The sequence below is a fragment of the Myxocyprinus asiaticus genome, chromosome 16 (genome assembly GCF_019703515.2).
Source record: "Myxocyprinus asiaticus isolate MX2 ecotype Aquarium Trade chromosome 16, UBuf_Myxa_2, whole genome shotgun sequence".
Taxonomy (NCBI): Eukaryota; Metazoa; Chordata; class Actinopteri; order Cypriniformes; family Catostomidae; genus Myxocyprinus; species Myxocyprinus asiaticus.
In genome coordinates, this window is record NC_059359.1 from 29,863,754 (window position 1) to 29,886,643 (window position 22,890).

The 22,890-nt window shown below is 40.2% G+C and overlaps 2 protein-coding genes across 2 annotated transcripts; both read right to left on the reverse strand.

Annotated features, from left to right (window-relative positions):
• Positions 1-347: 347 nt before the first annotated feature.
• On the reverse strand, positions 348-12,208 carry rnf115a (ring finger protein 115a). The gene is made up of 9 exons (XM_051721451.1): positions 12,088-12,208; positions 11,060-11,118; positions 8,848-8,902; positions 8,433-8,695; positions 5,312-5,380; positions 3,155-3,227; positions 2,964-3,057; positions 1,672-1,787; positions 348-1,322 (listed from the first exon to the last, which is right to left on the reverse strand). Exons 1-9 carry the CDS (start codon positions 12,163-12,165, stop codon positions 1,203-1,205), a joined length of 927 nt encoding a protein of 308 aa, XP_051577411.1. The 5' UTR covers positions 12,166-12,208; the 3' UTR covers positions 348-1,202.
• Positions 12,209-17,040: 4,832 nt separating this feature from the next.
• LOC127453791 (uncharacterized) lies at positions 17,041-21,488 on the reverse strand. The gene is made up of 3 exons (XM_051720487.1): positions 21,140-21,488; positions 20,452-20,988; positions 17,041-17,312 (listed from the first exon to the last, which is right to left on the reverse strand). The coding sequence occupies exons 1-3, from the start codon at positions 21,228-21,230 to the stop codon at positions 17,041-17,043; spliced, it is 900 nt and encodes a 299-aa protein (XP_051576447.1). The 5' UTR covers positions 21,231-21,488.
• Positions 21,489-22,890: the final 1,402 nt, after the last annotated feature.

The following is a 22,890-nucleotide window of genomic DNA, read 5'->3' on the forward strand; positions in this document are numbered from 1 at the left end:
AATTTCAGCAGTGAGATCTATAATCTCTACGGTACAGCTTTGTAAGATGAGAACTGATACCCTGCCTGATGGCACCCTGTATAGATATGCTAGGATAAAACACAATTTATGGGGAACTTGACATCATCATCTGTTTAGTGACATTTTAACAAGCAGTGTAAACCAGAGTAAAGCAGTATCACATCCCTGGAAAAACTTTGTTTAAAATTTCATGAGAAATATTGCACCGAAGCTAATTTAACACTTAATAAATGAAACTGTTCACAAACATTTGATATTTGTGAAGTCAACCAAAATCAGTATGAAAGGTCTGAATGCATTTGTTGTTGTGTAGTAAGATCAACATGTTTCCTGGTTTTTATTCAGTTTTATTATTAATACATCATGGTCATACACATCATATAATATATATTTATATATATACTTTTTAGCAATTCACTGTCATTTTCATCATCAGTGTTTTTTTTTTGTCTTCCTTAAATGAGTTTTCCAACTAAAATTATTTACATTAGAAAAAAACTGTATAAGAGAACAAAAAAAAAAAGAGTGAAAAGAACTTTTCAGGCTTTTAACGCAACTGAACTGATGGGTTTGTGATATATACACACCAGAGCTGGAGGGAAGGAAACAAAATTTCATGATTGATAGAACAATGAAAGGTCTTGGGAAAAGGAACTTTTATAAACCGCAAAGACACGGCACCCCCATCCCAACAAATATTCACATTGAACAATAAGAGGTGCTATCCAGGGAGTACAGTTTGTTTCTATGGGAAACAGAATACTGTACATTCCAAGTATGGGTTGGGAATTGTGCTGCTGTAGTAACTACATATGCACAATCTTACCCTCATCCTGCATTGTTTGTTTGTTTGTTTGTTCAAATCATTGTAGAAACAGGCAGGGTATATCTGGGCAAACTGCTTCAAATAACTCTAGAAGGAACCAAAGACTTCTGGGAATATGGATAGACAGAAATACAGTGGGATAGACTCTTAGACACAAATAAGAAGAGAGTAAACAAAACATAGTAAAAACAAACTAGTGTTGAGAGATGACCACAAGAGATGATAAACAAACAAATAGAGGAAAAAAAGGATAAAGAAACAGAAGCTTGGGTTAAGACAGAGAGAGCCAAATGGTGCAAACCCACAATCTGAGTCAGACACAGGGTTTAGGGTGAGATGGGCGGACGTGTATGTCTCAGAAGGACCATCTCTCTGGTGTGCGAGGATCAGTATTTCGGGAAGAAGGCTCTGATGTGGATTGAGTACTACTATCGTCCCCGTTCAGACTCTTCCTGCACACAGGACACGTGTCGTGCTATAGGAAAGAAGAAAAGTACACTTTTTATTAGCGACAAGTCAAGAGCTTTGAAAATGTAGCTCCTTTTTCTGTTTCTCTAGTGAGCTGCCTTGCTGTCTAATGTGCACATAGTCCTTAGGCAGCAACCTAACTGAAATGGATCTCCATAAGTGACTGATCCGGTCACTCAAGGATGCCATGGTTTTAGATGATGCGCCCTTTCACAAACTAAAATGCACATGTGCTTAATATGGGTATTTCCATAATTGGTCATTAATTTTGTTTCCTTCTTTAAAAGCTTCTGATTTCTAAATGCTTTTCCCAAGTTTTTCTTGTCCCATTCCGTCATCTCCTCTGTTTCTCTCACCATTTCAAGCCAGGGCACGATGCATTCGCTATGGAAAATGTGGTTACAGGGTAGCTGCCTGACTGGTTCGCCAACCTTGTAGTCTTCTTTACATACAGGGCATTCCATATTGCATTCTGAGATCAGGAGAAAGAAAAAGAAAGTGAGCATGGGGTGTGAATAATGAGATTTCAGTAGATGAGTGTTGCCTTAAATAGGAATTTTAATTCATCACCTGAAAAGATTGGTAGGTCAATGACCCCCCACTGTGTCTTGATGCTCAAACAAACAGAGCAATGTTTTGACACAGTGCTTTACTAACCTACAAATGGCATACATACAGTTGCCTCTGCATGTTAATGGGATGGTCCATCCAAAAATAAAAATACTGCCCTTTAAGCTGGCATAAGATCAGGTTTTCCGTTAGCCAGTAATTACTGTTTTTGAACCGTTAAAATGTCCTATTGTCTAAAAAAAATCAAACATTATCGGACACAATGTCCAGCAAAAAATAATAACATGAAGCGTCAGCAACCCCTTTAGTTGATGCCACAAGTGTACAGTGTGACACCATGCCAATGATAACAGCACTTTGCTGCCATAGAGGTTTAAACTTTCCCGCAGCTTGCAAAGTCCTAATTCGCAACTACAGTGCATTTTATCCCACACAATGGCAGCAGCCGCCTGCGTTATTCCCATCTTGCATGCATAAGAATCTTCTCACTTCAGAATCGCATTAAAACGGCCTTGCGTTTCCGTCTTCTGGAGAGAAGGACACCAGGCTTATGTGCATGTCAAGCTGTAGAGAAACGCTCAGCAGCAAAATGCTTTTGTGATATGAAAAATTGGAGGAAAATAGTCATAAAAATAAAGAGACAAAGAAATTAGTCAAGGTAAAATTAAATGAAATTACCTGATGGTTTGTAATTTTTTATATTTATTTATAAATTAAATGATGTGGCAAACTGCAGTTTATTTTTTTTTAATGAATGAAAATGCAGCTATAATGAACAAATGTTTATCGTTCATTTGACTTGATTTTGTCATTATTAGCCTATATCGTATTATTATGCATCGCATTACAGCACAAAATAAACAACAAAATGAGATGACCCAATTTTTCTGGCAAACTTTAGCATTCCTGGACACATTGGCAAGTACCAAAATTTCTTAGCGGAATGTCTGCATAGGATAAAGTATTTCAGCATCGAAAAAATTACACACTTCACCTTTAAATTATAACTAAAATGGCACACTGTGCCTCTGACAGACTAGAACAAAAAAGAAGATTTTAGAAGAAAAGAGAGACTAACCAGCATGTTTCTGAGTGATGTTAACTGTGGGGAGGGAGGAGATTTTCTCTTTGTCAGCAGGAGGGGGACCTGTGTTCTCAAACTGACTCAGTAACTGTGTGAGAAAGACAAAAATGATCAGCCTTTTTGCATAGAGCCATGAAACCGATAAAGTCCCTCCCATGTGTAATGCACACCCCTTTCTCAACTACCTGTGTGATAACTGCATCCAGACCTCCCTGTCCCCAGGCGTAGTCCCCAGGGTTTGAGTGCAGCATGCCAGTCCTAATACACACACACACACACCAAGATGACTGGCTTCACCACGTTTAAACCTGGTAAATATAGGTATTTATTAAAGCTGCCAAAGTAAATGTGTATATGTTTGAAGCTGAAGTACGACATTTCTGCACCACTAGCACCACCAAACAGAATAATTATTGTTTTCAAACAGCTTTCCTGAACACCCCTTCCCCATACGTTTTTGATCGAACAAACAAATAATCCTGCCCCAAACTCACTATATTTGTTAAATCAATGTTGCTGTATTAGGAAGTTAAGCCACTCAGAACAGTAAAACAGAACAATATTTCTATAGTGCCACAGTGTATAGTTTGAGAAAATTACCTACGAATGGCCTACTTGTTGTTGTCTCTCCATAATAACAAAAAAAAAAAAAAAAGACACTTCAGCTTTAATGCTGTTACATATAGTTTTGCATTCCATTTTTACCAAATGCACACACTCATAACTGGACTCCGGGTTAATCAGAAAATAGAGAAAGACCTTCTTTAAGGAATATTCTGGGTTCAATACAACTTAAGCTTAATCAACAGCATTTGTGGCATAATATTGATTACCACAAATATTATTTTTTATACACTTCTTAAAAAAAATAATAATCTGGGTTACAGTGAGGTACTTACAATGGAAGTGAATGGGGCCAATCTGTAAACGTTAAAAATACTCACTGTTTCAAAAGTATAGCCACAAGATGTAAACAATGTGTGTTAACATTGTTTTAGTGTGATAAAATCACTTACTAATATTTTCTTTGTAAAGTTATAGCAGACTTTACTACTTAATTGATATGACGATGTAATATCAACAAACCCTAAAAGGACTGTAAAAAATATGATTTAAACAGCTTTACAGCTCAAATAATACAAGTTTTAACAGTAGAATTAATGAAAGTGCTTTTATAAAATTATAATCTTCACATTTCTGCCTTTAAACCCTCCAAAAATTGGCCCCATTCTCTTCCATTGTAAGTGCAACACTGTAATTTTTCTCCCCTATTTGGAATGTCCAATTCCCAATGCGCTCTAAGTTCTCATGGTGGCGTAGTGACTCGCCTCAATCCGGGTGGCGGAGGACGAATCTCAGCTGCCTCCGTGTCAGAGACTGTCAACCCACGCATCTTATCACGTGGCTTGTTGAGCGCGTTACCGCGGAGATATAGCGCGTGTGGAGGCTTCACGCCATCCACCGCAGCATCCACGCACAACTCACCACACACCCCACCGAGAGTGAACCACATTATAGCGACCACAATGAGGTTACCCCGTGTGACTCTACCCTCCCTAGCAACCGGGCCAATTTGGTTGCTTAGGAGACCCGGCTGGAGTCACTCAGCATGCCCTGCGATTCAATCTAGTGAACTCCAGGGGTGGTAGTCAGTGTCTTTACCACTGAGCTACCCGGGCCCCCTCCGATTTTTGCTTTTTTTTTAAAGGACGGACAAGTCAAGATAATTTTTCATGGTAATCAACATTACGCCACAAATGCTGCAGATTGAACTTAACTTGTATTGAACCCGGAATATTCCTTTATGGCTAATTTATATTATGGTTGGGTATCAGCAACCACCTCATGATCCGATGCGATACAATACGTTGTGCGATACACGTCACGATTCAATACTGTATACAGTATCACATTAAACTAAGATATCATTACTCAATTGCCCTTGAAAATGTGCCAAACGCAGAGAGACCCAGCGTGTCAGCGAGAGAGAGTGAATCATACACGTTCAGTTTAAATCTGTCATGGGTCTCATTGAAGTGGCTCCAACCATGCTAAGATACGTTACTCTCAGAGTTAACAGTTATTTAGACAAACTGCTTCTTCATTATTGAAATGTTGGACATGATATGAATACAAAAACAGATTAATAAAAATATTGATGCAGGGATCTAAGGTATTGATACAATATTGTGAGAAAGTCTCACAATGCATGATTCCATTGGCACAGCCCTAATTTATATATATTAATATAAATGCAGACCAAGCTAAATTATAATTGACTGACAGCCCTAGTAATGGAATGATTCAGCTACAAAATAATGATACAAAATGCTTTTCTTTACCATGATAGTGGAGGAGAGCCTGGTACTCCTGAATTAGCGAAAAGGCCAGCTAGAAACTGCTGTACTATTCTGGAAGAGAGGGGACATTAGTGAGGAACTGATAGTGGTGCTGGGAAACTCTGCCAACTTAACTTCTTGTTGACATGAGCCATTTTATTAAACAGCCAGCTAAGTCACATACTGTATACAGTTGAAGTCAGAAGTTTACATACACCTTAGCCAAATACATTTAAACTCAGTTTTTCATCATTCCTGACATTAAATCGTAGAAAATATTCCCTGTCTTAGGCCAGTTTGGATCACTACTTTATTTTAAGAATGTGAAATGTCAGAATAATAGTAGAGAGAATTATTTATTTCAGATTTTATTTCTTTCATCACATTCCCAGTGGGTCAGAAGTTTACATACACTTTGTTCATATTTGGTAGCATTGCCTTTAAATTGTTTAACTTGGGTCAGACATTTTGTGTAGCCTTCCACAAGCTTCTCACAATAAGTTGCTGGAATTTTGGCCCATTCCTCCAGACAGAACTGGTGTAACTGAGTCAGGTTTATAGGCCTCCTTGCTCGCACATGCTTTTTCAGTTCTGCCCACAAATTTTCTATCGGAATTAGGTCAGGGCTTTGAGATGGCCACTCCAATACCTTGACTTTGTTGTCCTTTCTTGCCACAACTTTGGAGGTATGCATGGGGTCATTGTCCATTTGGAAGACCCATTTGTGACCGAGGTTTAACTAGGGATGCACCGATCCAATACCTGGATCGGTATCAGCTCCGATACTGAAGCTTTTAGACGAATCAGGTATCGGTCCGACGAGCCCAATCCAAAGCCAATACTGTGTGTTAGTCATGTTCGTTACTGTCAAGCTCCAAAAATGACATAAAAGAACCATAAAAACACCATTAAAGCAGTTCATATGACTCGTGCATTTTATTTAAAGCCACTTGAAGACGTGCGATAGCTCTGTGAATCACAAAAGGCTGTGTTTAATAAGTAAATATATAGTATGCACAGCGCCAGCGCGTTAGTGAATGGTGCTGCTCTGTTGACACAAACTCATGCACAGGCTGGTGATGCACTCGCGGCTATTTTTAGCCTTCACAGCGGTGCACAATATTTGAGCACTACTCAAGAACAGCATCTCAGATGTAGATGCTCAATAGTTTGGTTCACTTATAATATGCATTTAGAACAGCACCGGAGGTGCATTTGACCAGAATTTGAATAAGAAGCAAATTAAACTACCATGAACTTGCTTACAAACAGACACATACAGGACTTCCTGGAGAGTTTAGAATGTCAAAATAAAAGTGTGAGGGTTTAAAAAGAGCATGATTTTAATATACTACTGTTGTATTTAAAAGTCAATAATAATAATGTTAATAACAATTTATTATTATTATTGTCATTAGTATTTGTTTACAATTTATAACAATATTTAAGTTGAATGGGACTGAAAAGTGGACTGATGTCTTACAACTAAATTGAACAAAAAAAGAGATCTGAATCCTTTAAAGTCCAGATGCAAGTTGACATTTTTTTGAAAAAAATAAAATAAAATAATAATAATAAAATAAAAAATAAAACACTGGTTTCTTTCTACTGAACATTTGAAGACTGGAATTACTGTTAATTTTGCTGCTACATTATCCAGTATACTAGTTAATAATAAAGTGTTTCTTAATAAGCTATACATTTATATTTAAATAATGTGTAGTTAGAGGTTTGTGTTTCTTTACATATTAAAGAGTCCTCCCAATTAGTTCCACACAATAATGTAAAGATATTCTAAACTGATTATGCAAAAAAACAAAACCGGTATCGGCTTGGGATCGGTATCGGCCGATACTGAGATTTCTGATATAGGAATCTGAAATGTGGTATCGGTGCATCCCTAGCTTTAAATTCCTAGCTGATGTCTTGAGATGTTGCTTCAATATAGCCACATAATTTTCCTTCCTCATGATGCCATCTATTTGGGAAGTGCACCAGTCACTCCTGCAGCAAAGCACCCCACAACATGATGCTGCCACCCCCATGCTTCACGGTTGGGATGGTGTTCTTCGGCTTGCAAGCCTCACCCTTTTTCCTCCAAACATAACGATGGTCATTATGGCCAAAAAGTTCCATTTTTATTTCATCAGACCAGAGAAAATTTCTCCAAAAAGTAAGATCTTTGTCCCCATGTGCACTTGCAAACTGTAGTCTGGCTTTTTTATGGCGGTTTTGGAGCAATGACTTCTTCCTTGCTGAGCAGCCTTTCAGGTTATGTCGATGTGGGACTCGTTTTACTATGGATATAGATACTTGTCTACCTGTTTCCTCCAGCATCTTCACAAGGTCCTTTGCTGTTGTTCTGGGATTGATTTGCACTTTTCGCACTAAACCATGTTCAAATCTAGGAGGCAGAATTCGTCTCCTTCCTGAGTGATATGATGGCTGTGAGGTCCCATGGTCTTTATACTTGCGTACTATTGTTTGTACAGATGAACGTGGTACCTTCAGGCATTTGGAAATTGCTCCCAAGGATGAAGCAGACTTTTTTTCTGAGGTCTTAGCTGATTTCTTTTGATTTTCCCATGATATCAAGCAAAGAGACACTGAGTTTGAAGGTAGGCCTTAAAATACATCCACAGGTACACCTCTGATTCGGTACACCTCCTATCAGAAGCTAATTGGCTAATTGTCTAAAAGCTTGACATCATTTTCTGGAATTTTCCAAGCTGCTTAAAGGCACAGTTAACTTAGTATATGTAAACTTCTGACCCACTGGAATTGTGATATAGTCAATTAAAAGTGAAATAATCTGTCTGTAAACAATTGTTGGAACAATTACTCATGTCATGCACAAAGTAGATGTCCTAAATGACTTGCCAAAGCTATAGTTTGCTAATATTAAATCTGTGGAGTGGTTAATAAATTTGTTTTAATGACTTCAACCTAAGTGTATGTAAACTTCTGACTCCAACTGTATGTAAAATATTGTCCATTTTGTTCACCATGGTTTTTTTTTGTCATACAAGCTTTTTACTCACTAAGCTGTGAGAACACAGAACATGTAGAGGATGGGGCAACAAGATATGACCAAAAAGTTTAGATATTAAAGAGCAAAACTTACCCCTCAACAGCAGGAGAGCGATCTGGTCGACTGCTTCCTCTGGATCGGTACCTCCTCTGACTGTGCAGGCGAGGACGAGAACCCCAGTGTTCTCCTCCACCTAAAGGGCTCCCTAGGGGTCCACCAAGCCCACCTGGGACAGAACCGCCAAATGACCCTACTCCAAGACTCCCAGAACCACCACCACCTCCAAGGACTCGCTCGGCATCAGGACTGTCTAGATCCATACTAAACGGCCTCTCCACAAACAACAGCTGCCATAGCTGCAGTAAAAAGAGGAGAGACAGAGATAGAAATGAAGGAGCAGCACAAAGCACCTTTACATTAATCTCATTCCTGGCCTTACAAATCAACAGCTACACAATCTGTGTACCTCAGACAGAAAATATATTTTGGAAGGAAGGGGTCCACATACCTCAGCAAACTGTGAAGCTGTGTCATCAAGGCTATTTGAACTACTGTCCAGAAGACTGAGGAGGAAACAATCACATTCACGTCAGACCTGGCTACAGCGATAGCCAGGGACCATATTGCTGCAACATATTGCAGGGACCATAGAGCTTAGCAACAAATACTGTACTACATCAGCTGATTGTCACAGTCAGTACATTTACATGGCATGCACTTTAAAAGTTTCAGGTGGACTAAAACAATTTGTCTTTTTAAAACATCATGTAGCTGCTTTAATCTGACTGAAATCACATCAGTTTGATTTTTGCTATGTCAGACTAACAGAACTTGATAATGCATAGTAACTAATGTAGTTTGGCTTCGTCCATCACGGGCTCATGCATGTGCTCCGAAAGACAAAAAGTGACGTGCAATGTGTATTTCATCAACTAATGACCTTCCTTAAAATATTCGATTATGCATTATGCCATGTAGGCCTATACTTAGACAGACATACAGAAGTCTGTAAGGCTGTCAAAATACAATTTGAATTTGTCAAATTTAAGATAAAATGCGCATTCAAATTTTGGATGTGTGCCAAGCACTGACGATGACTTACTGGAAGTTCAGACCAATCACATTTTTGGGCTAAAACAGAATAAATGAATAAACGAGTGTCTCAAAAAGCGTTTAAAAGGCTGAATTTCCTTTTAAATTAACACAGCATCTATAAAAATGCACCGCCACAGCACAAAATGCAGAAAAACAGCGAGACACGGCACAACAGTGAAATATGTCCCTCTCGAGCATACTTACAAAGAAAAAGACTGACATGTTTGGAGCGAACAGCCCCTTATGTGGAGGTCTTTGGCGGTTGTGTTTTGACTGTGCCTTGACTTGCTCTTATGAGCGTCTCGCTGCATTAGCATGAGGTGCATACATACAACTGGATTTAATGAAAAACACTGTGGTACCAGCAGTATTATGAAGCTTGTGTCCATGGTAGTACTATGGCACTGGTATAGGCTACTGAGCAACACATCGAACCGTCTATTGAAGCGTTTCTTTTCTCGTTTTATTTTTTTAAGATTTGAAAATATGAACTGGCTAAATCTTTTGACTATCATTTTACGCACTTTTGTTAACAGACGGATATATTCTTTGCATTAAACAATAGCTATGACAAGGTGCTGATTGGTTTATATTGATTTGATGTGCCCTCTTACGAACATAGGAGATAACATTGATAAGAAAAATCTTTTTTTTTTTTTTATCCCCCATCTAAAATAACATCTTTGAAATTCAAATATAATTCGAATTTTGGTAATATTTCAGTGAATTTTTTTTTATTTCGTTTCTAAGCCCTGCTGACAGCCCTAGAAGTCCTTAGCTTTAAAATCTGCTATAGCCCCATTCTAAATGCACATGTAAACATAATGAATGAGGGAGTAATACAATTAACCCTTTCACCTGATTTCCAAAATGTTGTTTAGATATCAAATTGAGCTGAAATGCAGTGCTATTATTGTTAACAAAAACTACAAAGAAAACTAAATAAAAAGATTTTTGTTCACTTAAATAAAACTAAAAACCAACAAACTAAAAACATTCATAACTCCAAAACGAACTAAAATAAAATAAATGAACACAAATAAATTTTAGTTTTTGATACACATCATTTTATCAAATTTGAAAACGTTATAGTTTGACTTCATAAGACATGAAAATAATACATATTTACATGATATAAGATTACACTTTAACTTCGGAAACCCATAATACTAAACTAAAACTAAAACGACTGAAAAGCGAAAACTAAACTGAAACTGACAGTAATGAGAACTAATTAATAGAAGTGAAAACAAACAAAAACTAAACTACATTTAAAGGAGAAACTGAAAACAGAACAGAAATATGATTATTAAAAAAATGCTTAAATTCAGTGCAATTTGATTGGATCCATTAATTTGAAACAAATATGAATGATCTGCAATATCTGCTTAATTTGCTGAAATAAAACAACATCTGCCAAAAATGCCAATCTTATAACCCTATGTTTGTGTCTTTTATTTTCCATGCCCGATTGTTGGTGCTGTGAATCCGGGTTATACAACGTATTTACCCTATTCTATAAGTTACTGAAAGAACTGCCATGGAAATCAATCTAGCAGTGCAAGAGTTGCAACATGCCATTTCAGACAATGAATGGAGGAAGTGCAGTGCCATGAAAAGCTCACCTGGAGTCTTCTGTAACCTCCTCAATGAAGCCTGAGTCACATCTGGGACAGATAAACTCCTAAACACAACCAAACCACAATCAGAACACCATGTGTGAAATTACTCCATTGATTACACTTTCTTAACATTGTAAACAAACAACAAAACAATGCATATTTTTGCATAGTACTAACACATTCATTTGAATTCTAAAACAAATAGCCTTGTATGGGAATAGACACTCCCTGCAATGTATTTTCCCCTCAAATTTAAACAGGTCAAGACAAGTCATCCTATGGGTATGACAATAGGTACTTATATAGGCACCATAAGTATGAGCAGGTTGTGATTCATCTTCTGAGTATAGACACATACGCGTTTAAATAAGAGAAATGGGTAGTAAACAAGGGATTAGACACAACTCATCCTCATGAGGACAGCTCATGATAGATTGACTGACACACTAACCAACAAGAATTGAAATTAGCAGTAACATTCACAGATCTCAGTTATTTACATACATGTGACTTTCCAAATAAAAACAGAAACATTTGGTATTTTGCTTTCGCTTTGACAAAGTTGGCTGCCCTAGACAGTGTATGTATATCATATTTAAAATACAAATTTCTGACTATTTCTAAACGGTAACAGCATGAACTGAAAACGTATTCAAGCTGGATGTGTCTTAAAATAAAGAAATGCCATAATTAACAAGGAAATACACCACAAGAGCATGTCCAAACATAAGACTGTTTGCTCCATGGACTGTTGCATGAGTGTAGTATTTGTGATAAAAATAAAACCCGCTAGTCCTCTCCCTTTCTACATGGACGAGAACCAGGCTTACTAATGAAACGCTAAATACATTTATTTTTGCGTATATATACAAACAACATGCCACGACAGGCCCTTCACCTACATCAGGCTAATGAACTGCTCTGAGCTAACATGCTAACTTTAGCACAACAGCAAAGCATCCAAACCAACTGAAGAACAAAAGAAACCCACTAACATGAACCGGCTGTGCGTTACAACCGTTTGGGCTTACCGGGAGTTTAGGGCTCACTTCACCCTTACAACAGTGACAGAAGAAGCGATGCGGAGAGACCGCCGCAGCCTCCGCCATGTTTTCCGTGAGACTCCCAAACAGCAGCGCTGGAAGTCGGTCCGCCCACTGCCGAAGGAGGCGCTCTGCTCTGACACGAGCGCTGGGAAAATCCGGTTCGTTTTGGTGAGTCGATTCGTTCGGACGGTTCCTTTTAATGACTCGGATCAAGTGACGATTTACAAGACGAGTTTTTAAAAGATATTTTTATATGATACCAGGATAATCCCATTTCATCCTTAAAAAGTACAATGGAAAACAATTATATATGAATATGGTAATCATTCATTATTGTACAAAGTCTAAAACCATCTGATGCCATATTACCATGTGATGTCACAATATTTCACTGCGTGCCCTTCCTGCCCCATCTGCCGGCAGGTCATCCCCGCCTTCACGGATCTGGGAGAGGACAAGGGGAAGGAAACAACAATAACAAAAAAAAAAAAAAAAAAACGTGGTACTTGTACACCGTAACGGTGATGATACCAAACTAAAACACAATACTAATATTTAAAAAGAGAGAGAAAGGCCAACACTGAGCAGCAGCGGAAGAGAGAGGAGAGAGAGAGAAAAAAAAAATAATTTACTCGCCGGTTCTCCGATACACCGTAGCCTGGTCCTCAACCACTCCTCCACCCTCTAGTGGATGACAGCCGTGCCTCCCTGGGCGGATCAGAGGCAGTCCTCCGGCCCCTGGCGGACGGAACGCCCCGCCGCGTTTTCTGTGGACGGAAGGGGTCTCCCCCGCCCCTGGCAGTGGTTCGCCCCTCCGTCCCCCAGCAGATGGCCACGGCTGCTCCGTTGGGGCGGATGGTAGTGGCAAGGACTCTACTACGGCACATCGCTCCTCCTTCCCGTGTTGCGGCACCAGTGTAACGAGGGTAAAAGGGAAACACATGCCGGGCAGCTGCCCGTAACTCTCTCTCTCTTGAACCAAAACCCATCAAGATGTTTATCTAAATCAGTTTCATCTGGTACCGCCTCCAGTACAAAGTCAAGCTCTCATCACAGTACGCAAAGTAGATCCCCAAAGCATGGTCTCTCTGACCTCCAATCAGCCATCTTGGAAGAGAGATTAAAAACTCTAGACTTGGAAGAACTTCAACGCCAGATAGAAGAGAATGCAATAGCAGATAAAGAATGTCAAAGACTTGATGCTCAATCCAGAGAAGCACAGCATAAACAGGAGGAAGCTACTAAAGCTAGAGAATCTTTAGCTAAGCAAACTGAAACACGTCGGCATCTGAAAAGGGTTCAGAATGAGCTTGAGGTTGCTAAATTGGTCTGTTCTCTTCTTAAACAGGATTCTCAAGATGTAAATGAGCCTACCTTACAGTTCAGCACAGCCAGTGCCTCTCATAAATTATTACTTGAGGTAAGCCTTTCACAGCAGATAGATGTTTTAAGCAATGATCCAAAGTCATCTGCCCTGAAAATGTCTAGTCATCCTAACCCATGCCATATTAAATTTGTTCCTGTACCCTCAGAATTACTTTCCCCTGCACTACATGCTGTGCTAACCACAGCTTCAGCCACTGAAGCCCCATTTAGTCCTATTGCTTCAGCCCCACAGACATTTCAGTCAAACAATGTAAACATGGTCATCAACACCTCTAGCTGTTGTGCCAACCTACCTCAGCACATAGGACAGGCTATACTGATCCTTTACCACCCTACCCAGCTGTGGTGACTATGCAGCCCACTCATTCAGTCACTTCTGTTACTTATAGTCAGATACCTTCAATCAGTGCCCCATCTACAGCCTTATTAGCAGTTCCTGTAGCGACAGGGTTTGCATTACCTCAGCCCTACCAGACTTTGAACCTTGACTCTAATTTAGCAGCGCCTTATCCAGTTCCCCCAAGTCAAGTCTCTCGTAACCAATCAGCACTGTGTCCACCTCAAGCCCAACCACCTGTTCTAGAAATGTTGGCTGCTTCTGCTTATGGCATCCCAAAGCCAGTTCTTCCTTACTTTGAAACTGGACATGAAAGTGACTTTGCATGACTAAAATTGGCATTAGACAGTCTAATGCACAATCAGCCGCATTTAAGTGAACAATACAAATACCAAGTTCTTTTAATTCACTTGAAACTCCCCAGTGCTCACCAGCTAGCCAAAGCATTCATGTATGATCCCCGGCCATACACCACTGTGCTACAAGCGCTGCAGGATAAATATGGCCAGCCACATCAACTTGTCCAGTGTGAGTTAAGTGCTATTCTTAACACTCCAGCTGTTAAGTTTGGTGATGCAGAAGCTTTTGATTCATTTTCCCTATCGAGTCAGTCACTAGTAGGTATGCTCAGAACTCTAGCTGGCCCAAACGGAGACAAGTTGCAATGTGGATCTCATGTCGATCGATTGTTGAGCAAAATGCCCCAATCCTACCATGATAGTTTTATAGAGTACTGTTTTAATCAAGGTATTCTGCAAACCGGCACAGACCGCATATATACTTTACCAGATATATTTGTATGATTACAGATGAAGTCACAGGCTAAACGTATTGCAAACAGGGCTGCTACCCTCAACCAGAATGATATGGCTAAACCAGCCAAGAAAGACCACAGAGTGTCTTCATATCCTAAGGAATGATCCACTTCAGTCCTCTACTCCCCGAATGGAAGCATGCCTTCACAGATACTAACAAAATATAAAGTGCCTTTCAAGACTCTTATTGTAACAATAAGGACAATTTCCTTAATTTTTGCTTCTCATTCAAGAGACTAACCACAGAACAAATAATGAAATGGATAGCAGATGACAAACGCTTCTGGAAATGTGGGCAAACTCATACTCCAGAAAACTGTACCTTGAAACGAACCTGTAAAGAATGTAAAGAGTTGCATTTGACCATTCTCCATGATGCAGCCTTACAAATCCAAAAGAACATCCTTTTGGTTAATACACCTATTCCTCAAGTCTATTTAGACCAACCTAATCGGTCTCAGAAGGTAATGCTGAAATTGGTCAAAGTTCTACTTCATAACCGAGACAGAGTCCTAGAACCACTTGACGACGGATCTGAACGCAGCATTATCCTAACCCAAGCTGTGAAACAGCTGAACCTTATCACTGAGCCTGAAACACTCACCCTACGTACTGTCCATCAGGACATAGTTCATCTGCATGGAGCAACAGTTTCATTTCATTTGTCATCTCTGCACAAACCTTCCAGAAAATACCAGTTTACACATGCTTTGTATGTGGCAGAAATATCAGCACAAGAATCTGAGAAATCCACTGAATTGTGGCATATTCCACATCACATAGTGATACATAATGGTAAAGACAGAATTATATTCAAATGTTCATACCAATACCAGGGCCAATCTTTGAATGACATTCTCCTGCCCGGCCAAAATCTCTGCCCATCTTTGCTTGGTGTTCTGCTGAGGCTTCGTGAGTATCCTGTGGCCATCAGCAGAGACGTAAAAGGCATGTTTCACCAGGTTCGCCTCCTGCCAAATGACAAGCCTCTCTTGCAGTACATCTGGAAAAACATGCAAAGAACTGAACCAGTGAAGATCTATGAGTGGCAAATCCTGCCATTTGGCACAACATGCAGTCCTTGTTGTGCCATATTTGCACTTCAACAAACAGTGAACAACCATGAAGTTGACCCCATGCTGAAGAAAACAGTTGAAAGGTCCTTCTATGTGGACAACTGCCTTCATAGTTTTCAAACTACTGATGAAGCTAGAAATCTAGTGGATGGATTATGGAAACTGCCGATTACCAGTAGGTTTGATCTTCGCCAATGGGCTAGCAACAGACCCGAAGTTATTGAACATCTTCCCTCAGAGGCAAGGACACAGAATAGTGAACTTTGGTTATCACAGAAGAGCAGCGACCTCTTTAAGGGCACACTCGCACTTCAGTGGAATTGCCTTCATGACTCCTTTGGCTACAAACTCAACCAGATTGGATGTCTTGAACCAACTCTGCGAAATGTTTACAAAGTGTTGGCATCACAATACAATCCACTGGGTTATATAATTCCATTTACGACTACAGCCAAGGCACTCGTTCAGGATCTGTGGAAGAACAATGTTGGATGGGATGACCTAATTCCTTCAGACAGCCTGCTGACTTGATGGCAAACCTGGGTACAGGAGCTGCCAGATTTGGACCAGATCAAAAACCCTAGATGTTACTCTCCAATTCAGAAACATGATGAATCAGTCATCAAAGACCTACACATCTTTTGTGATGCATCTGAAAGGGCTTATGGATCAGTGTCTTACATGCACACAGAAGATGATGGACACATACATGTCTAATTTGTACTGGTTAGATCACAAGTGGCACCTAGAAAACAACTGACAATACAGAGACTGGAGCTTTGTGCAGCACTTACTGGAGCACAGTTAGGTAAACTTCTTCAGTCAGAGATTACTGTCAATATCAGACACATCATTCTTTGGTTAGATTCTACCACTATTCTTCAATGGCTTCACTCTGACTCTTGTTGATATAAAGTGTTTGTAGGACACGAATTGCTGAAATTCAGTCCCTCACAGACGTCAATTCCTGGAGGTATATTGAATGGATAAGAGCCCAGCAGATGACCTAACCCGAGGTAGATTATTGAAAGATCTAACACCACCTTGCCTTTGGATTAATGGCCCAGAAGCTCCAATTGCCAGCCATAAACCAGATACAGAGCTAAAGAAATCAGAACTCTGCCTGAATTTGTACACCAGTTCTGACCAACACCTCCCTGATATTAACCAGTTTAATACCTGGAAGGAACTGCTAAAGGCCACAGTGACATCCCGTCACGGGGAGGCTATGACTTCAGTACAGTCAACAAATGAAGCAGAGAATTATAAATCAGCAGAGAAACTCCTCCTTCAGCAATCTCAGAAAGATTCTTTCTCATTCTTTTTAAGGCTCTAGCCTCAGATCTACCACTACCATCAAACAGCAGATTAGCTTCCTGAATATGACAAAATTAATGGCACTATCAGGTTTGGATGGAGACTGCGTCATGCTAAGGATATAGAGATGGATGCCATACATCCTATCTTGCTTGATCCCCACTACAAACTGACTAAGCTTCTGATTAAAGGACAATGATGCTTCCCTTCTCCATCCTGGACTGGAAAGGGTCTTAGCAGAGTTGAGAAGACAGTATTGGATTCTGCGAGGGCAAGAGGCTATCAAGAAACATCAGCACACCTGTACTGGTTGTCAGAAATTGCATGCTCAGCCTAAGATACCCAAAATGGCAGATCTCCCACCAGCACATCTTAGACTCTATAGACCCCCTTTCTATTCCACAGGAATGGACTGCTTTGGTCCATTTACTGTGAAAATAGGCTGTCGAACAGAGAAAAGATGGGGAATAGTCTTTAAATGTATGACAACCCGTTGCATTCATCTGGATCTTCTTCAGAAACTCGATACAGTGCTTTCTTAATGTCTCCACCGATGATGAACCACAGATTCATAGCTAGGAGAGGCAAACCATTTGAAATCCTTAGTGATAACGGTACCAACTTTGTTGGCGGAGACAGAGAGATGAGAGAGACATACGAAACCATGGGCTCTCAACTAAAGGAACAACTTGCAGAACAAAGGATATCTTTTCAGTTCATTCCACCCAGTGCACCTCACTTCGGAGGCACTTGGGAAAGGGAAGTCAAGTCTGTCAAACAAGCCTTAAGTGTTGTACTAAAGGATAGTGATGGGAAGTCCGATTCTTTTCCGTGAACTAGTCCTTTCGGCAGCTCATTTCAATGAACTTGTTCAAAAAACCGATTCACCAGTTTATTTACGTAAATCACATAATGACATCATTATATATAATGCTAATACGCCGCCGTCGTAGAATACATGCACAAACACATTCAATAAAGCCATATGTAAGGGCATATTGCTGATTATAATATTTTATATAAATAAGTTATAATAATAAGTATGTTTATTGTCATCAGTGTTTCATTCAGTGATCTTACAATACACCCTACATTAAAGTTTTGCACTTAAAGCACCCAATACTGACACTGATATACAAACGTGGGTGTTCTACATGTTTAAAGCATAAAAAGTGATTAAACTAGTCTTAATCATCTCACCCTTTTTTACAGAAACAATGATCCAGCTCATCACAACTTCAGATATAATCTGCATGAACAATACTCAATAGTAAAATTTGTTTACATCTCTCGACTGAAAAGTTTCGCCCCATCATTCAAGTCCTCGGTTCACGCATGCTCATCAGCTACTCACTGATCAGCAGTTCTCAGTATTATGTCCAAAAGAGGTGATTCTCAGTTCGGTGTACTGGTGACTCGCAAACTGCTGTGATCGACTCAATGTACTGTTGACTCAAGAGCTGCTGTCCTCAGATCAGTGTACTGTTAACTCGAGAACTGCTGCGAATGACTCAATGTACTGTTGACTCGAGAGCTGTAGACTGGATCATCTTCATACATTGATAGAACGATAATAGAGTCAAGTCATAAACATATTTCCAGTATGTTTTATTTGTTACACTCTCTGTTGTTCAGCAAAATACACCTGAAATATACATTTTGCCTCTTAATCACACACATGCTCAATGTCAGCAGCTCATCGGTTCTCAATATGTCAGACACCTCCGAAAAAGGCGATTCTCAGTTCAGTATACTGTTGACTCGAGAACTGTTATGATCAGCTGTTGTGACCAGAGCGTTCAGTCCGATATGTTAACTAGTTGGAGCGGTTAATTGCAAAGAAGAGTTGGCAAAATTAGATATCACCAGCTCTAGGATCATATTACTCCTGATTATCAGCTCATTTTGATTCGGAGTGTCAGGCACATCCAAGGGACAGGTTAAGATAGAGTAACTTGTGGATCAGTGTTGACTCGAGACGCGAACTGTTTCAAAAAATTCAGTCCGATTTGGTGAACTAGTTCAACTCGTTCACTAAAAAGAACCAGTTCAAAAGAAAGATTTATTCACGAACTGGACGTCTACTAAAGGATCAGACAGTTACTGAGAGTGTTCTTCATTCCATTGTCATTGAGGTAGAAGGTATAATGAATGCTAAGCCTTTAGGATATGTATCTTCGGATTTGGCTGATCCAGATCCAGTTATGCCCAGTATTCTTCTAATGGGTCGCCATGATTCCTCTCTTCCACAAGTGATCAATGATTCCACTAATCTCTTAGCAACACAGAGATGGAAACATAGTCAACTACTTGCTGACCACTTTTGGCCTAGATTTATTCACTACTAAGTTCCAACTCTTCAAGAGAGACAAAAATGGCACAAAGATGTTGGGGAACTTAGTCTAGACCAGGTGGTACTGATAGAGGACACACATCTTCCACAAGCATTCTGGCCTGTTGGAAAGGTAACCAGTATATTCCCCAGTTCTGATGGGCACATCAGAACAGTTACAGTTAAAGTCCAAGATTGAACATATGTGAGACCTGTATCTCATGTAGTCCCACTCCCTAAACTCTCTGACAATGACACCCTCTAAACAAACCTTGGATAGAGGTTTCTCTCTGTTTCAAATGTACCACATTTGGGGGCGGCTGTGTACGAATGTCCTAACCACACCCCCTAATTTGCATACACGTGCAAGCGTAACATGATACCACTTGATTCTGTGCCATTCACAAACATGCCCAGACATGCAAAGGCACACAGATGCAAGAGAAAATGAGAGACTGGCTGGACTGTTTGGAGATTGATAATTAGGATTTCTGTATATAATATCCGTGAGTGATTGATTACAAACCACATGTATATCCTGACACATGCATCTACAAGTGTATATATACAGATAATTCCAATTAAACTCCTCAAACTGGGATACCTTCTCTTGACTGTTTCTCTTACCTGAAACGTACTCGTCTCTACAAGTACTCCACCCGAACCTAAAGAGCCTCCCTGCGCTCGTACATATATTTTATATATTTGTATAATTTTTTTTTTATATGGGTTCCAAAAACAACAGTGTATATGTAAAATAGAAAAAAACTAAAGCTGATCAAAAAGAGAGACATATTTTAAGTATTTAGAACATATTTTGATATAGAGCTTGGGAAACTACGTCACTACACATTGCATTCTGGGTAGTTGCCGCCATGTTTTAGGACATGCTCATCAGTTATCAGCGATAATAAACAGGAAAAAAACAAAAAATAATAATGGACCGAACAAAGACCAAGTGCAAGATTCTATATAGAGAAAAGCTCAACAAGGAAGCAAAGTTGCGGTACTTACAAAAAATCAAGGAAATCAACGGGCTCGATCCGTACGAACACAAAGAGTGGTCCGATGATCTTAACAAGGTACTGCACAGCAGATTCAGCCTCAGGCGCATCAGAGTTGAGAGGAGCATCTGAAAAGGTGAAAGTTTTCGGCCGGTCTGTGGCAGGCAGGGAAGAAGCTGTGTCAGCATACCCATCAGAACCGCAAAACATGGAAGCCCAGTGTAGTACCTGACCTTCACGTCATCATCTTTTAAAAAATCCTCATCAATCTTCTTTTGAGAGAGCTCTTCCTTCAGTCTCCTGTTCTCCTTAAACAAGCGGTTAATTTCGGCATGCCTGCAGCTACAAAAAAGACATTCCTGCTGTTCTGCAGTGTTGTCTTTTGAACCAGTGTCATCCATCTGTGAAGCACCATCTGGTGTTGCAGCTTCATCCATCTCCGGTCTCTGGCCAGCTAGATCAAGTGGTGCAGGTGCAGCGTTAGTTCCTGTGACATCTTGCTGTCTCTGTGTTCTCCGGTTAAACCGCCCAGAGTGCGTTGCTTTAACTTCTGTGTGCCCAAGATGTAATGATGGTACCCAGTCAGGATCACACTCTAGCATTTCATAGGCTGGTTTGCCTAAAAAGAAAAGGCCGAATTTATTTGATTAGTTATGTGGCTATGCAGCCAGTTACTAGTGCAAAGTTAGTGGTGTAGCAACAACTCTACGCCATATTTGCAATGCTAACGGTAACAACAAACAGTTAGATGTGCTTTGATTATATCTTACCTTTGTGAAAATGCCGTGAACAAACAAACATGTGTTGGGGAATGTTGTTGAAGGTGATGTTTTTCTTTCTTACTGCTGCTACCCATGCCATGCGACGCCGCTTTGTTAACTGGGAGACCTGAGATCCAATGTGTTGTTTCCAGGTGGGAAAGCTGAAAATCGGACTCCATTTGAAATATGGTTTCCACGCCAGTCGTGAGTGCGATTATGGCAGTTAATTACACAACAAGCATTCACCATTGTTACGTATTTTTATCTGTATAATACAAACTATACCGTCTATTTCCAGTACAACACAGTATCCTCCACAGCTTCCGTGTCCTAAAGTCCCAACATGCATTGCGTTGCTGACGTCACGTTCCCAGAACCTATTGAAAACATGATTTTTCATGCCATTCATACGTTTTTTAAAGCCTTAAAAGGAAATTATATATCCCTATTTTCTTATTTGATTTACTTATTTGAATTTAAATACACTATATTGCCAAAAGTATTCGCTCATCTGCCTTTAGACGCATATGAACTTAAGTGACATCCCATTCTTAATCCATAGGGTTTAATATGACGTCGGCCCACCCTTTGCAGCTATAACAGCTTCAACTCTTCTGGGAAGGCTTTCCACAAGGTTTAGGGGTGTGTTTATGGGAATTTTTGACCATTCTTCCAGAAGCGCATTTGTGAGGTCAGACACTGATGTTGGACGAGAAGGCCTGGCTCGCAGTCTTCGCTCTAATTCAACCCAAAGGTGCTCTATCGGGTTGAGGTCAGGACTCTGTGCAGGCCAGTCAAGTTCTTCCACACCAAACTCGCTCATCCATGTCTTTATGGACCTTGCTTTGTGCACTAGTGCGCAGTCATGTTGGAACAGGAAGGGGCCATCCCCAAACTGTTCCCACAAAGTTGGGAGCATGGAATTGTCCAAAATCTCTTGGTATGCTGAAGCATTCAGAGTTGCTTTCACTGGAACTAAGGGGCCAAGCCCAGCTCCTGAAAAACAACCCTACACCATAATCCCCCCTCCACCAAATTTCACACAATGGCACAATGCAGTCAGACAAGTACCGTTCTCCTGGCAACCGCCAAACCCAGACTCGTCCATCAGATTGCCAGATGGAGAAGCGTGATTCATCACTCCAGAGAATGCGTCTCCACTGCTCTAGAGTCCAGTGGCGGCGTGCTTTACACCACTGCATCCGACGCTTTGCATTGCACTTGGTGATATATGGCTTGGATGCAGCTGCTCGGCCATGGAAACCCATTCCATGAAGCTCTCTACGCACTGTTCTTGAGCTAATCTGAAGGCCACATGAACTTTGGAGGTCTGTAGCGATTGACTCTGCAGAAAGTTGGCGACCTCTGCGCACTATGCGCCTCAGCATCCGTTGACCCTGCTCTGTCATTTTACGTGGCTTACCACTTCGTGGCTGAGTTGCTGTCATTCCCAAACGCTTCCACTTTGTTATAATACCACTGACAGTTGACTGTGGAATATTTAGTAGTGAGGAAATTTCATGACTGGACTTGTTGCACAGGTGGCATCCTATCACAGTACCACGCTGGAATTCACTGAGCTCCTGAGAGCGGCCCATTCTTTCACAAATGTTTGTAGAAGCAGTCTGCATGCCTAGGTGCTTCATTTTATACACCTGTGGCCATGGAAGTGATTGGAACACCTGAATTCAATTATTTGGATGGGTGAGCGAATACTTTTGGCAATATAGTGTATGTAAAAATGACATCTTAAGGTGTAT

Bases quoted from the DNA above. Each gene is read 5' to 3' on its own strand.
- rnf115a (XM_051721451.1), bottom strand. From the start codon at position 12,165: ATGGCGGAGGCTGCGGCGGTCTCTCCGCATCGCTTCTTCTGTCACTGT. The intron at 3,228-5,311 runs GTAAAGAAAAGC...TGTGTGTATTAG, and splicing joins GGCTCTCCTCCACTATCATG to GACTGGCATGCTGCACTCAA. The intron at 3,058-3,154 runs GTAGTTGAGAAA...TTTCTCACACAG, and splicing joins TGGATGCAGTTATCACACAG to TTACTGAGTCAGTTTGAGAA.
- LOC127453791 (XM_051720487.1), bottom strand. From the start codon at position 21,230: ATGGCATGGGTAGCAGCAGTAAGAAAGAAAAACATCACCTTCAACAAC. The intron at 20,989-21,139 runs GTAAGATATAAT...TTTTCTTTTTAG, and splicing joins TTCACGGCATTTTCACAAAG to GCAAACCAGCCTATGAAATG. The intron at 17,313-20,451 runs GTACCTTGTTAA...GTTTCTTGATAG, and splicing joins GAGGCTGAATCTGCTGTGCA to CCTCTTGCCCTCGCAGAATC.